Genomic DNA, 14,761 nt, shown 5'->3' with positions numbered 1-14,761 from the left:
TAATCATACACACCAACTATTTCAAGTCGGTGATATACTGAATTCCACAACAGTAAGATTGAATCATGCCTTTCGAGGTATATCGTCGTCAATGATCATTTTATCGTCCATATTCATTCCGTCATTTCAATCATTAAGCTGAAATCGTTTCAGCCTCCACTGTCGATAATATAGCAACCTTAGCAAGAAATCATAGATTGGTCAGTTTCTTGAACCAACTGGACATCTTTGCGCCAGAGGTAGGAGGCGGCACAGCAGGATACCGGCCGTCGTACGACCTCATTCCACGGTCCCTCTCATAATCTCCACTGCCAGAGCTGCTTTTCGCACGATCAGATCGTCGAGCTTCACGCTTCCGCGCGCGCAGCTCTTCGATCTCTTCATCGCCGAGGCCCGGGTATCTGGCCCGTCGACGAGCCCGGCGGCGCAAAGCACGTCGCGCCTCCTCGTCCGACGAGATGGAGTGTGCGTTTTGGGCACCCGGAGGAAGTGGCACATCAAGCACCGTTGGCATGATTGGAGGGGGCTCGGGAGGATCAGCCGCCTGCGAATCGACCCAGGACGTGGTCTTATCCCTCCGAGCTCCAGACATCATGGGTGGAGGTCTGACCTGCTCCGGGGCTCTCGACCCTCGCCGTCTCGATTTCTCGCCTTCATCGACGGATCGGTGAGACCGTCGTGGTCTTTGTTCCACGTCATGACGGTGATCAAGATAGTCATCTTCCGGTGCTCTCTCAGAAGCACGCGGAGTGCGCCGCCTGGATCCTGAATTGTATGCTGGGTTTTCGAGCATCTCTGCCTCCCGCTGTCTTCTCCGTTCTCGTCGTTCTGCAGCTTTAGCTTCTGCGCGAGCTTCTGCCTCCCTGGCCTCTTGTTCCTCCTTGGCACGCTGTGCTTCGCGAGCCGCTCGGCGGGCTCGCCTTTCCTCTCGACGTCTTGCTTCTCTCTCTTCATCTTCTCGCATTTGCTTCTCGTGCATCTCTCGCCCGCGCTCTTGTTCTCGCTCTCTCCGCCTGGCGCGTCTTTCTTCGGCTTCCTTAGCCTCATCCTCCCGAAATTGATCAGAAGGCGCATGGCGTGATGTGCGGTGCGACCGGCGTGCCGCTCTCCTAGCCTCAGCTTCTTCCGCTTCGGCGTCTGGTATGCCTCTCATAGGCCCGCCGTCGGTAACGAAGCCTTCGTCGTCGATATCAGGTTTCATGGAGCGGCGTCTCCTTTCTTCTCGCCTCAAGCGTCGAGCCTCCTCTCGCTCTGGTTCCGTCATGTACCTGGCATCTTCATCACGGTAAGAGCGAGATTTCTGACGATCTGGCATTTCAGGGCGCGTGTTCCTTCGCAGCGAGCCGATGAGACCCATGAAACCACCAGTGTCTTGTTTCTTCGGCAAGGTATTAGAGCGCTTTACGCGTCGTTCCCTCGGTGCTTCCACAAATGCCAGATCATCCGGACCCGATATTACATCTGGTGCTTGGTGGTTTTGATCTGGCTCGACCATGACCGCGTCATCTTCATACGCTCTGGACCGCGACTGGTGTGACGAGGATATTAGATATTTGAACGGTGCAATAGTAAATACATGGTTCAGGACGATAACTCACCTTTGTACTGGATCTTTTCCTGGAACCTCGGAATTCTCTAGAGTCTTCCTTCGGTGAATGGCCGTCCACCTCATCCCGGTCGACGACGACAATATCGTCATCAATAGCGTATGGATCACGTACGCCTAAAGGTCATGTTAGGCACCTCCTGAAATTCTTGGGGGACTGTTAACTTACTGGATCTTCTCCGCGTCCCACGCGGTCTTTCCTTGTGCCTCGATGCACTAACTCCCATCATCCTCGCTGCTTTGTCCGACACTTTAAATCTCTCATCCGGTGGAGGGGTTGGCATTGCGGCCTCATCCATGTCGATGGACGGCCGCCTAGATGCCTGCTTAGACGCGGACGCCCCATGTCTACGTGATGACTTCGTTCTGGTCGGCGCAGGAGGACCGCCAAGGATGAAGTTGGAGAAGGTTGTCGCCCGGTCCTCTTTGCTTCCTTGTCGTTTGTCTCTGTCAGAGCCAGACGTCTTGTCCGCCTCATGAGGCACTTCTTGTCGCCTTGAATGTCTGGTGGACTTTGACCGTACGACTCCGCCGGGTGAAGGTTCCCTTCGGCTAGACCTGACCTCTCTATGGGCTGATTTCCTAGGAGTGGGAGAAGCACCCCAGAAGCCCCACGAAGCAACACCTGGAGTTCGCTCAACTCGAGCGCGCTCTTTCTTCGCTGATCTTCCTGGTGCCGCGGGCTCAGGTGGAGGAGTAGGCGGACCACCAGCATCTGCACCAGGCCCTTCAGCAGGTACATCTCCAGCTGGTGGTTCCTCCATGGTCGGTTCAGCCTTTCTGGACTTGGAGCTTTTCTTGATTTTCTTGGTGGCATTTGGCTCCTGGCTAGGCGGCTCTATAGGCTTAGGTTCCGGTTTGGGCTCGGCCTCAAGTGCCCGCTCTGACCCTGGCTGAGGTTCTGGTTGCTGCTGGGGCTCAGGAACAGCCTCAGATTCCGGTGGCGCGGGTTCTGTTTCGGCAGCCTTGGCCTTCTTTTTCTTCTTTTTCTCAATCTTCGAGAGCTGTACAGGCGCAGGTGCGGGCTCAGGATCAGGCGCAGGCGCTGGTTCGGGTTCTGGTTCAGGCTCAGGTTGCACAGGTTCCGGTTCCGGTTCTGGCTCAGGCGCTGGTGCCGGCTCAGGCTCAAGCTCCACGAGCTTACCCTTCTTCTTTTTCTTCTTCTCGGCTTTTTTGGACAAAGGAGCCGGAGCAGGCTCAGGCTCACGTGGTGGATCAACCGATGGCTCCGGCTCGGGTTCGGGAGCAGGAGGTGTAGGTTCCTGGAAGTCGTCCTCAAAGGCGTCTGGGAAGCTTCCCGGCACAGACTCCCGAGAGATCTTGGGCGCTTCGACAGGCTCAGGCGGGATCTCTACGGCAGGTTCTTCCTGAGGGGGTTCCGGTGGTGGTACGGTCTCTTTAGCTTTCGCTTTCTCCTTCAGCCTCTCTTTTTTGGCTTGCTCGAGGGCTTTGATGCGCTCCGCAACTGAGAGCTTGGCGGATGACTTGGTCTTGGAGGTGCTTTTTGGTGGCGGCGCGGCTGGCGCGGCTGGCTCGTCAATGACAGGCGCTTCAGGCGCTTCAGGCATTGGTGAATGCCCAATGTCACCGAGAAGATCAGCAGGAGGTTCGGGGGCAGGTACAGGTGGTTCTGGTTCGGGCTCAGGTTCCTTTGCTGGCTCAATGAGCTTTGGCTTCTCCTCTGATTTCTTCCTTGTAGCCTTTGGTCTGGAGCCCATTGTGGCTGCACCGAGCGTCGCCCAAAATCCCCTCGCTGCCTTAGCGGGAGTTTCATCCACACCAAAGGATCCCTTTTTGGTTCCTTTAGGAGGCTTGGTGTCATTATCGAACAGGAGATCCTCCGCCACTTCTTCCGGAACCGGGGGGTCGGGATCCAGTCCTAGTGAGGGAGGTGTTGGGGCGGGGGGCGGCGGGTCATCGGCAATCTTGTTTTTCTTGGACTTTTTCTTGTCCTTGGAAGAGGTCCAGATGCCCCAGCTATCCTCGACTACAGGTTCTTCCTGCACTGGCACGGAAACCGGCTGAGGCTCTGGTTGTGGTTCAACGACCGGCTCCGGTTCTGGCTCGGGCTCAGCAGCAGGCTCAGGCTCAGGTTCCACAGGAGGTTCAGGAGCCACTTCTGGCGCAGGCTCTGCTTCTGCTGCTGGAATCTCGATGTCCTTTCCAGGTATTGGAAGGCCTTTCTTTTTTAATGCTTTCTCGCGCTTTTTCCGCTCCTTTGATGACAAATTTATCCAATTGTCGTAGAGTGGATCATCGGGCAATCCAGGGGCTTTCTTCTCAGCTTCAGGCTCAGGCTCCGGCTCAGGTTCGGGTTCAGCCACAGGCTCAGGCTCGGGTTCGGGTTCAGGTACAGGTTCAGGTACAGGCTCAGGCTCAGGCTCAACCGCCTTTCCCTTCTTCTTCTTCTCTTTCTTGGGAACATCCCAGCCTCCCCAAGCGTCATCAGGTGCTTTTTGCTCTGGTGCAGGTTCTGGTTGCGATTCAGGGGCCGGTTCTTCAACAACAGGGGCAGGCTCTTCAACAACCGCTCCCTTTTTGGACTTTTTGTCCTTCTTGCCCACTGATCCCCAAGCGATTCCCCAATCGTCTTCCGCGGGGGCGGGCTCGGGTGCGGGAGGTTCCGGGGCGGGAGACTCCTCGGGAGCAACTGTCTCCAGTACACCTTTCTTCTTTTTGTCTTTCTTCTTGGTCGAAACACCCCAGCCCCAGTCATTATCATCGGCCATCTCGGGAGCCTTCTCTGGCTCCTTCTTTTCTTCAGCTGTGCCCCAAACGTTGTCTGTTTTCGGTCCCTCAATGACAGGCTCAGGGGGCGCCTTCGGCTCCTCGGCACCTTTAGTAAGCCCTTTCTTTGCCTTTCGCTTTTCCTTCTTGGAAAGACCGGCCGCCCAGCTATCATCTACCGCAGGTGCTGGTTCAGGAGTTGGCAGCGGTTCAGGCTCAGGCTCGGGTTCCTTGAGGAGTTCCTCCTCCACATCTTTCTTTTTCTTCTTCTTATCCTTGGCGCTAACTGGCGCGAAATCAGCCCAAATATCCTCTTCAGGCTTCTTCTCTTCTGTAGGAGGGTCCTGCTGCCCAGCATCGCCCGAGTCTCCAAAGTCCCCGAAATCAAAACCACCAGGGGTCTTTGAGGAGCTTTTCTTACTGCCAATGGCACCCCAAGGGTTGGTACTCTTTCCACTATCGCCATTGCCGTTGCCATTCATATTGAGAGAGTCGAGACCCCATTTACTTCCGGTGTTCCAATCCTTGCCCCATCCTCCGAAACTGAAGCCAGCACCATTGCTGGCTGCAGGAGGATCAAGATTCAGATCCAACTGAGGGACACCACTATCATTCAGACTGACATCCTGAAAGGCGTTTGGCGGTGCCTCAACGGCCGGTGGATCAACATCCTGCTCTTGAATTAGAAGACGATGCCTCAAAGGGCCGTTGGAAAGGACCATACCTTTCCCTTCTTCTTCTTTTTCTTCCCAACAGTGGCAAACCCCGCCCACGAATCGTCCCCAGCCCTGTCAGCCTCATCAGCCCAACTGAGACTGTTAGCCTGAGCAGCCGCTGCTTCCTCGGCAGCTTTTCGTTCTTCTTCCTCTTTCGCCTTCCGTTCCTCCTCCTCCTTCGCTAGCCGCTCCTCCTCTTCTTTTCTCTTCCGTTCTTCTTCCTCTTCCTTCTTTTTCTTCTTCTTATCCTTTTTGCTGCTGCTGGTGTTCCAAGCATCCCAGTCATCGCCACCGTCACCGCCGTCACCATTTCCATCACCCCCATTGTTCCCATCGCCAGGGTCGCCGCCGTCATTCCCTCCATCACCATTGTTCTGTCCGGCATCCCCATCTTCATTTGGCGGCTCTCCACCGTTATCCTCTGGTGGTGGTGTACTCTCTTGCGGCGGTGGTGCCCCTCCGCCTCCACCTCCACCTCCACCTCCACCGCCTCCTCCTCCTCCTTTCTTCTTCTTCTTTCCTCCTTTGTATTCTCGGATACCGGTTGGATCGTCGAAGTCAATAGGCCCAGAAGAATAGTTGTCCTCGATATCCCCCGAAGTTCTATCTGGCGCTGATTCGTCAATCAGGTCTTTCTGTCGGGCTAATGGGGACAGTGTGTCATAATCAGGAGGTAGGTCATTAACCGCATCCTGGTACGATGGAGGGGGTTGATCGTAGTCTGGCGGATCCCATGTATCAAGGCCCGACTCGAAAGTTAGATTCCCATTGAAGAGAAAGTTTAGAGGTCTCGTCGAATCCTTTCAGAAAAGGTGCCCGTTAGTACTATCGCTCGATCCGAGAAGATACAGACTGCCCTCAAGGTTAGGGCTGGAAGGAACGCGGAGAAAACTCCTACCTTGTCGAGGATGCCCTTAAGGTCAGATACCAATAGGCGCTGGCTATACTCATTCTCAGAGCCTAACTGGCGAGCACGTACTTGGCGCGTTGTAATCCTGCCTTTGACACCAGCACTTGCGAACCAGTCCTGTTGCCAATGCCTATTGTTGATAACGTCATGGCTGAAAATGTTGCGCTGAGTCAATGATGGGAGTAAACTGGCTCCAAAATCTGCTGCAAGCCCAGCATTAGGAACGATACGGACTCCTTCCATGCTGCAAGGCGACCGACTGTCGAACGGTAGCCCGTCACTTAGTAGTTATAGTAAACTCATGGATACCGAGGATATACCGGCCTCGGTCGAGGCAACTCGGATTTGTTCTCAACGACTGACAAKCGCAGAATTCAAATTTATTGTCAATCGACACAATATGAGTGAAAATGAACGTAGAAGTGAGATGGCGAAAACGAGAAAGCCTCCCTGTACAAAGGACAAAAAAATGCTACCCGCTCAAGGTTGCACTATGTGGAACGCAAAACCATGAAGTAATTTAGGATTATGATTTGCGACAGGCGGCGAGGAATGTGATCGGATCGCAAGTTCAATGGCGGGAATGCGAGGCGCAACAGGAGTTGGAGAACAGCAAGAAAAATTTCACCAGGGAGTAGCAGTCGCAGTCACAAGGAAATGACAAAAGGTCATAAAGCGTCGTGATTCGTGACCATCAAGCGGTGGGAAGGAACGTAGGAGAGCAGAGCTATTTGAAGATCGTCTCGAGAAGGTCACGTCGGGATTGGACGAACTGGTATGGGATGGACTGGGGCTAGGAATGCGAACTAATGTACGAAGTACGCAGGTCAGTTAAAGACAGTCTGCGATACGTTGGACACAGCAGATGTATATTCAGTCTCAGAGGCGGACTTTGCGTTTGCGTGAAACATCAAAATCTTTGTATGTTCCCCTCTTTCGAGTATCTCTGACTTTTTCTTTGCTTTTTTCCCCTTCCGGTCTGATCGTCTCAGTCAATGCACGTTGATCAGCGTGTCCACTCAAAGGACGGGAAGAACTGCTGATGTAGGTACTGCGTATTGATTGAACGGGGTATAAAATCTGCAAAGCGGTGGCTGGGGAATGGAGGACCAACGGGGACAAGCGCTGTCTACCTCGGAGGACTGGAAGAATTTGCATCCGGTTAGCAGATGCTATCAATCAAATCAGAGATGGGAGAAAAGCTCCGAATTGTAACAGGTCGGGGTCTTATGAGCTGGGAAGATGAAGAGTCACGCAGGCACGAGCGACTCACATAGCTGGTGGAATGTCGGCGGTGGGAGGGCGATCCTATCGATAACGATTAACCCCCCTCCTTGGGATTGATTTAGTGTACTGCGTACTGCGTACGGAGCATGCAAGAGTGAGTACCTAGACAAGAAGTATATATATGGATACGACCTGATTCTATATACCCTCTTCACTTGAACTATCTTAATAATAATATGTGCCAATTAACAATATACAGCATACATGAGCCCTTGCAAGTTTGCGTTGTTCTTTTTCCTGCTGCGGAGTCATCTACTTAACAGGCTTACAGTAGTACCCTGGAACATAGTGGAGAACTTCCACGGAACCGTACAACGTCACGACCTCGACACATGGAACACACCTACTTTACTTAAACATCAGACAATGATATTATTATGGTGATCCAAGGAAGCGCAAAGTACCGTCCATGAGATGCTTCAATTATTCGCATTCTACAGACCCAAAACTTTCCTCGAAAGTCCCAAAGAGCAACAAGTTCCTAATGCATGCAACGAGGATTTCGGGCAGCAGAGGGATCAAAAAAACATCTCGCGACTCCCATTCGTCCTCAGCCAAACATCCTCGGATAACTATAGAGACTGGCGGGTTTCTGAACTTCTGTTGTTGTCCATTTTCTTCACCGCATCGAAGGCGAAAACTTTGCCTCCACCTATGAGAGCGCGTGTTGGCATTCGAGACCCATCATCGTGCTGGCTGGCAGCCATATCTGCTACGTAGGTCTCTACAACTATGAGTCTGTCCTCTGCACCTCGAGACTAGTAACAAGGCCATACGATGTCCGAGGACGGAGTAGTTATTAGCCTAACGTATCACCACCGCTGTGCTTGAGCATTGACTTATGTTATTGACAGTGACAGATCGTGCATCGCTCAGGCAGTCTCCCCATAAACCATGCATGACACGGCCATTCCCGTTCTCCCCACCACGGACCTATATGCACACTAGGCTCGAAACTTGGATAGAGGTACTCTTAGAATGCGGGCCATTTTTGATGGCGTGTGTGAGCAGACAGGATGGTCGCGATACCCCTGTTGTTGCTTTGTCGGTGAAGCCAAGTTTGGCCTTCAAGTTCATCACGACCATTTTTCCGCTGCGGTTGTAACATCAGGCATTCCTGTTTGCTGAACTGGAATAATGCAATTGGCAATCATTTCTTTCTGGTCGTAGAAGAAGGCCAGGAAGGAGTACGAGACAAACATGCACGCATAAAGCTCTTCATGTTCTGGTTCAGTTTCTAGCTCATCCTCAGTGACACATCTACAGTACACCCCACTAACATGACTCCGTTTGAAGGAAAAGATCGCCTTCGCATCGCCCAGAAATACTGATAAGTGATAGAAATGTCCGGACCCACAAGGCACGCCCTAAAATGGAGGGAGCAAACCCAATCCCCGGTTCCAGGCGCCCCTCAAGACTGCCTTCGCCATAGCATCTGCATCACGATTATACTTCCGAGGTACATGCCAGAACTTGACGATTATTTCTTGTCTCTCCAAATCCTGAGTGAGAAGCTCAATCGCCTTGAAATGCTCCCAATTCGCCACATCCAGGCCCCTGCAGTTCTTCCAGCCATTCCTCTTCCATTTGGGGAGCCATTCAGTGATGCCGCGGACTAGATACTCCGAGTCGGACTTGATGACAACCGCGCTAAGAGCAATGCCTTGCTCCTCAAAGAGAGATTTAACGTGCACTACGTCCAGCAATGCTCTCATGCACGCCCGTAACTCGGCTACCTGGTTCGTGTGGTGGTTTTCTCCCTCAACAGGCACCGCGGTGTTCAGCACGTTGTTATGACCCCAGAACACCCCGTACGATGAGCGAGCTCCGTCTTTGCCGTTCTTTGAGCATGCTCCGTCAACTGCTACCACGACGTGGTCGCTGTGGCTCACATGAACTTTGCAATGTGGACACTTGCGTCTGGATCCTGGGCATGCAAGGTACACCCACGGTCCTCGAGGCACCTCGATGTCTGCCAGTGTGAAACGGTCTGGGTAGATGTTTTCAGGTCGGAAACGGAGGCCAGCACCTCGATGAGGTAGGGCATGCACTGATGACACAGATACCGGTCCCGAAGAAACAGAGGAACGGTCATCGTGACTGAAGAGAGTACTTGCGCCATGACTGAGAGATGAGTGCACACTGTGTGTGTCATCGGTATCAGAGTCCTGCTCGGTCTATATCAGTTAACCTTCTGAGGTGAAAACCCATCCACAGGCCTCGAATCTGCCATGGTCCTTGAGAATGGCATGCAAGCCGGTGTTGAAAGGGTCCTGCAATAACAGAGGAGCTAAAAGACATATCTTACATTGCGAGCACGATAGTTCATTCTCCTTTGCTGATAATTCCTAAGCATAGGCATATTGCTCAATTTCACCGTAAGCTTGTTGTACTGAAGTTGAAGCTGGAGAGAGAGAAAGATATGGAGTATATAGACGAAGGAGAAGAAAGCCTGGGAAGCGAAGAGAACGAGCAAACAAGCAGCGCGTCAGCGAGCATTAACAGATACAAAGCAATCCCCCAGTCCATAAGGTCCCTATCTGCTTTTCCTAAATAGGCAAGGACTCGCAAACGCCAGGCGATGTATCAACCTTGGGAGTCCTCGGACTAACCAGACAAGGATATATTGATTCCCGCGGTCCTCACGAACTCGCTGAATCCATCCATTCTGGTTGGTTGGTCTACAATGCGGACCAACTCTACTTCGATAAGATAATCGATAAGTGCTTTGGTCAGCTTCCTAAGGTACTCAGCACTCTGGGGTGAGAGCAAATTACTGGAAACAGTATAGCGTTCCTGTGCGGGAAAAGCGGCCTCTTGCCGCTTGGCCTTGACGTGCATGTTCTATAAAGTCGCACCCCATCACCGCTTCTACTTTGTTGCACACTCCAACGTTTTGTTTCCGCATTTTGTGACTGAGTGATTTTGATAAGGGCATTTCTGCCATTGCCCATTCATCATGCCGCGCGCATTGCGCCACCCCCTTCATCTGTTGGTGAATGTCGTAGTTGCACAAGAGACTGGCTAGCGTCGACATCACCAGTGTTCGCCAAGAGCGGTTGATAGGAACGCCGAACAAACTTCGCGAGTACTCAGAGAATCGGACTACGCTGCTCGCACAAGGGAACGTACCACTTATCGTCACCACATCGAGCAAGGAGATAAGTTTTCAAGATAGGCTATCGGGTGACGCCAAGGGCTTCAAACTGGCTTCTGTCTTCACTAGAGCAAAATGAGCAGTAAGTAATCCAGGCCATGTCCAGAGAGTCTGGTTAGAGACCATGCATCACCATGCCTGGCATCATGATCCACTTCCTATTGCTCCAGACGGGGCGGTGTTGGCCTTCTGATTCATAGTGCCTCTTAGCGTTGATCGGAGTCTCAAAACTTCCTAGCTTAATGTTATCTACAGCTCTGTTCCGAAGACATCGACTCAGTCAGATCGCTGCCTATATATACCTCTGGTACTTGACTCACTTGACTCACACGATCGTTCAAACTCAACAGAACTCAACGATCTAGGGGAAGGGCCCGGCCAATCGCATCCTCTGTGGCTCTGTCGTCAAGCTACCATACGATTGATCGTACCCTGAGCTTTTGCCTTCTGTAAAACGGCACATGTATGCTCAGTTGCTCGCCCAAAGTCGTCTATTCCAAAGTAGAAATTCAGGGTGACGAGGATAATGGCGCACGAAGAGCACAACATCAACTGGAACATTCTAGCTGCTAACTTCATCCATCGCTCTCCCTCCTACCCTGCGGCAGACCTAGCCTCCAATCTGTACTTTCGGTTCAAACCTACGCAAGGGCAGGAAATCGGCTCCTTTATCGAATCCTTCGTAAGGACTCTCGAAAAGCATACGCAGGACGAGCGCCTGAAATACCCAGATCGATACTCACCCTCCACGCMGGACGAGCTGGTCCTGAACGACCACGTGGCGGAGCAAATCAGCCCCCTCGCCCACCGATGGTGCAAGGCCTACGACTGGCCGCTGAAGGATAAGATCCAGAAGACAGAAGGGCTGTGCCGACATGCCGACAGCGAGAGCTTTGCGTGTGGGTGTTCCCTGCCCTACCACGAACGGAAGGGGGCCGCTTTCCAGCGGTCATACAGTTACAACAGTTGCTACAGTTTTTTTACCGAAAACGCCGAGGCGTTCTACAATTTGCAGGTGCTGAACGCGCTTCTTGTTCTGGGGGAGATGGATACGGTGCTGCGACTGTGCGCGACACCAGATAACAATCTACATGAGTCGATGTTTGTGCGGAGTTGTGGATGTGATGTAAGTAGGCGTATTTTTCTGGCCTTTTCTTGCCGTCCTTCATTAATATTAAAAAAAAGGGGCAGCTTGTCTGACTGATTATAGAGCCCGGATCGTGGCTGGGACCAAGTCTTCGAAGCCGCTCTAAATATCTACCTCCTTCTCAACATACTTTACTGCTTTCCCGAGCTCTGGGACCCAGCCTCCCGGCAAGCCCGAAACAAGAAACGGACTGATGAGTACCGCGCCACGCGGATGTATCAGCAGACTGTCAAATTCTGGACCCAGGACGAGTCGGTAAGCGACGTCTCCCGCCACCCTCACCGGCAATTTTTCGGCCTGGATGGCCATTTCGGCTACGTACTACACGTCTCGCGCGGTTGGGACCGGCCGGTCCTTGCCCAGCTGCGCGAGAAGGTGGCAAAGAGCGGCTGGGGGCCGGAGTCCACGCCAGAACAGATCTCGGTGCTCTACGTAGGCGACGAAGGTTTCCCCTACGGCAAACTGCCTTTCGAGGAGTTCTTAGCTTGCGGGAAGCGGGGAGCCGCGGCCGGCCAGCATCAGACCCGAAGCGCGGTCGACGTGGCGCGGGTTGAAGCGTATCTTCGGGCGACAGGGTTGCCGCAGGAGCTGGTTCTGCAGATCACAGCCTGCACAGAGTATGATCGATCGCGTCTGGGGCTCCCGGTGCCGCATGATCCGCTTCATCGACGGAACCGGAGGTACCTACGGCGGCATTTGGACTACTGCTGGCGGATTATGGTCCACTGCAATATGCTGGCGCGGGAACTGGGCACTAGGATCGACTGGGAGCTCCGGGTGGTCGAGGCGCTGGACAGCATGGTGTCGAGTCCGGCGGGGATGAAGCTATGTGAACGTGAGGCGCACGAGTCGGGTGAATTTTGGCAGACGACCCTGAGAGGAGGGAATGGTGAGCTTGCGTACAGTATCCCGTATATTTAGGACTAGACTGCGGCAAAGCAGGACGGGTCGGTCGATCGATCCACTTATGTACATATCACTATCAATGATAATCCCATGGCGAGCAGTCGTTACTATAGGCTTTTTGAACTGGGCTCTCTGAAGTAGGAGCAACGCCTGGTCGCCGGCGATGTGAATATATGCAATTCCTCCAGACATGCTTTGGAAATGTCCGTGAATGGAGTACGCAATATCTTATCAGAGGAACCTGCGAGCTGGATTGGTTCTCCAATATTGCTCAAAAGCATATATACATATTCCATTCCTCACCTGCTTCAAGCACCTACGACAAACAGGGTATGGAAAACCGGGCTTCCCATCCGCCAGCCGTTCTAAAGCCATAATATAATTATCAACGCAGTCGGAAGTCATATGCGCCCTTTCAGGCTTGCAACTCGATCATGAACTTCAGGCCTCGGGAGGAGGATTCAAAATATACCTTTCAATGCCAGTAATCAAACCATTGCCTGAAGGCTTGGTCGAATCTACTCCGTAAATTGGAGACCTATTGGCTGCAGACTGCAGTCCCCAAAATAGACTCTGCACTAGTCGCATCCCACCGCCGCAAGAGTAGAGCTGAAGGATGGAGTACCTTGTTGGTGGCTTTCCAGAGCCAATACAACCATAATTATCCGTCAAAACTACTGTCTCGAGGGCAATCAGTCTTCCTTCCAATGAGACGTAACCCTACGTGCTTATGTGTATCGTGGACAATCAGGACCATAATATCATTGTCTACAGGAATCACGAACGCACATAACCCACAGATCCGAGGATCAATAAAGTACAGAATAAGACAGCTGGCCGAGGTGTATCAAAAGAGACCGCAGTGAAAAAAAGACACCGGATAAAGGGCACAGACAGGACGAAGATACCTACGGGGTACATGTAAGCCATACAGAGAACGATCCTTTCCCGCATTCCAAACTCAGCATGCTTTGCGACAATCCMTTGAGGTGAGGTGACAATATCTTTTAGTAAAAGTACTGAGCTCAAAGACTTGGAGACGCGGTTGTTGAGCGAGAAGTTGCTGGTTCTTCACCGTAGACTTCAAGGTATTCTTGGCGGTACCGCTCACGATCCTCTTCCGCTTGTCTGAGGTATTTCTAGAAGGGCTCTGTTAGCTTCATTGATCAATGGTTCACGGCTGCCGGCGGAAAGACAAATTCAAACATACCTCCTTCTCCGTAGATGTCAGGCCTTTCCATTCCTCTGTTACGCGCACTGCGATATCCTTGGCCTTCATATATTTGAAGTCGCCCTCGGCAGTCCGGTCCAGCATGTAAAGCAGGTATGCCGTACGAGGCCGCTTGACCTGCCGATCGTCACGGAGAAGTCGAAGAGATGTGTTCTTAATCTTGTTGAGTCTGCGGCGTGCTGCATTGGCTTCTCTGATCTGAAGAGGAGTGTGCTGTTGGATCCATGCGTCATAAGCTGCCGCATTGGCAGCTTTATTGGCTTCTGCTTCGGCCGCAAGACGCTAAACCGTAGATCATCAGTGACTGTACAGTGGTGGGTTGATCTATCCCGAACGTACCTCACGCTCGTCTGCGCTGATCGACTGTGCGAGTTGGGAACATTGCGCGACAAAGTCTGGTCCTTTGACGCCGCGTGCGTGAATCTCTTTGGCCACCGTTGCGATAGCGAGATTCCAAGGATTCTCTATAAGTTTCTTGGGAGGTTCCAGCGCTGTCTTCTTGAGCTGCTTGACCAGTTCCTTCAACTTCTCGGCTTTCTTGGCTTCCTTCTGCTTGTCTGTCATCTTCTTGCGGGGCTTCGGCTTAGCTTTAGCTTTAGCTTTCGAGCTGCTTTTCTTCGTGGTCTTCGTCTTGCCAGTTTTGGATCCTTTCGCCCTTGTTGTCTCGGTCTCATCATCGTGAGTACTTGTAGTCGCAAAGGAGTTGATTAAAGGGCGCGATAGAATGACTGAAGGACGAATTGTTTTCGCAGTCGAGTTCACCAGATGACGGTTCGTAGAGAGACAAATGCGTCGGACAAGGCCATTGGCGATGGCCACGCGAGAGGGACGAACCAAGGCATTGCTCCGATGAAGGTATCGGAGGATGCCTCCTCCGCCTTGGATTATATTTCGAGGCATGATTCTAAGACTCAAAGCGAAGTTACGCGCACCAATGTCTCAAGGGTCGACGTGGAAAGAAATACAGGAATCGCAGTAAAGATGGGCAGGTCGTCCTAGCTAAGCAAGAGCTCTTGTCTGTAGTGGTTACCTAGCCACAGATGAAACCGGGGGGCTGGGTCACGTCCTTGGTTC

General features: G+C 52.4%; 4 protein-coding genes across 4 annotated transcripts; 1 reads left to right on the top strand and 3 right to left on the bottom strand.

The window, feature by feature from the left end:
* Window positions 1–190: 190 nt before the first annotated feature.
* Window positions 191–6,202, bottom strand: Asppvi_002855 (uncharacterized protein; the record flags this gene model as incomplete). Its single annotated transcript, XM_043298834.1, has 5 exons — window positions 191–1,528; window positions 1,599–1,723; window positions 1,776–5,004; window positions 5,058–5,849; window positions 5,948–6,202. The coding sequence occupies 5 exons, from the start codon at window positions 6,200–6,202 to the stop codon at window positions 191–193; spliced, it is 5,739 nt and encodes a 1,912-aa protein (XP_043154769.1).
* A 2,411-nt stretch (window positions 6,203–8,613) lies between these two features.
* Asppvi_002854 (putative ribonuclease H1) lies at window positions 8,614–9,608 on the bottom strand (the record flags this gene model as incomplete). The annotated part of the gene is made up of 2 exons (XM_043298833.1): window positions 8,614–9,423; window positions 9,555–9,608. The coding sequence occupies 2 exons, from the start codon at window positions 9,606–9,608 to the stop codon at window positions 8,614–8,616; spliced, it is 864 nt and encodes a 287-aa protein (XP_043154768.1).
* A 1,321-nt stretch (window positions 9,609–10,929) lies between these two features.
* Window positions 10,930–12,471, top strand: Asppvi_002853 (uncharacterized protein; the record flags this gene model as incomplete). Its single annotated transcript, XM_043298832.1, has 2 exons — window positions 10,930–11,529; window positions 11,614–12,471. 2 exons carry the CDS (start codon window positions 10,930–10,932, stop codon window positions 12,469–12,471), a joined length of 1,458 nt encoding a protein of 485 aa, XP_043154767.1.
* A 1,010-nt stretch (window positions 12,472–13,481) lies between these two features.
* On the bottom strand, window positions 13,482–14,587 carry Asppvi_002852 (HMG-box domain-containing protein; the record flags this gene model as incomplete). Its single annotated transcript, XM_043298831.1, has 3 exons — window positions 13,482–13,595; window positions 13,667–13,969; window positions 14,027–14,587. The coding sequence occupies 3 exons, from the start codon at window positions 14,585–14,587 to the stop codon at window positions 13,482–13,484; spliced, it is 978 nt and encodes a 325-aa protein (XP_043154766.1).
* Window positions 14,588–14,761: the final 174 nt, after the last annotated feature.

Source organism: Aspergillus pseudoviridinutans (assembly GCF_018340605.1).
Source record: "Aspergillus pseudoviridinutans IFM 55266 DNA, scaffold_2, whole genome shotgun sequence".
Lineage (NCBI taxonomy): Eukaryota > Fungi > Ascomycota > Eurotiomycetes > Eurotiales > Aspergillaceae > Aspergillus > Aspergillus pseudoviridinutans.
This window is presented reverse-complemented; position numbering and strand designations above follow the sequence as displayed.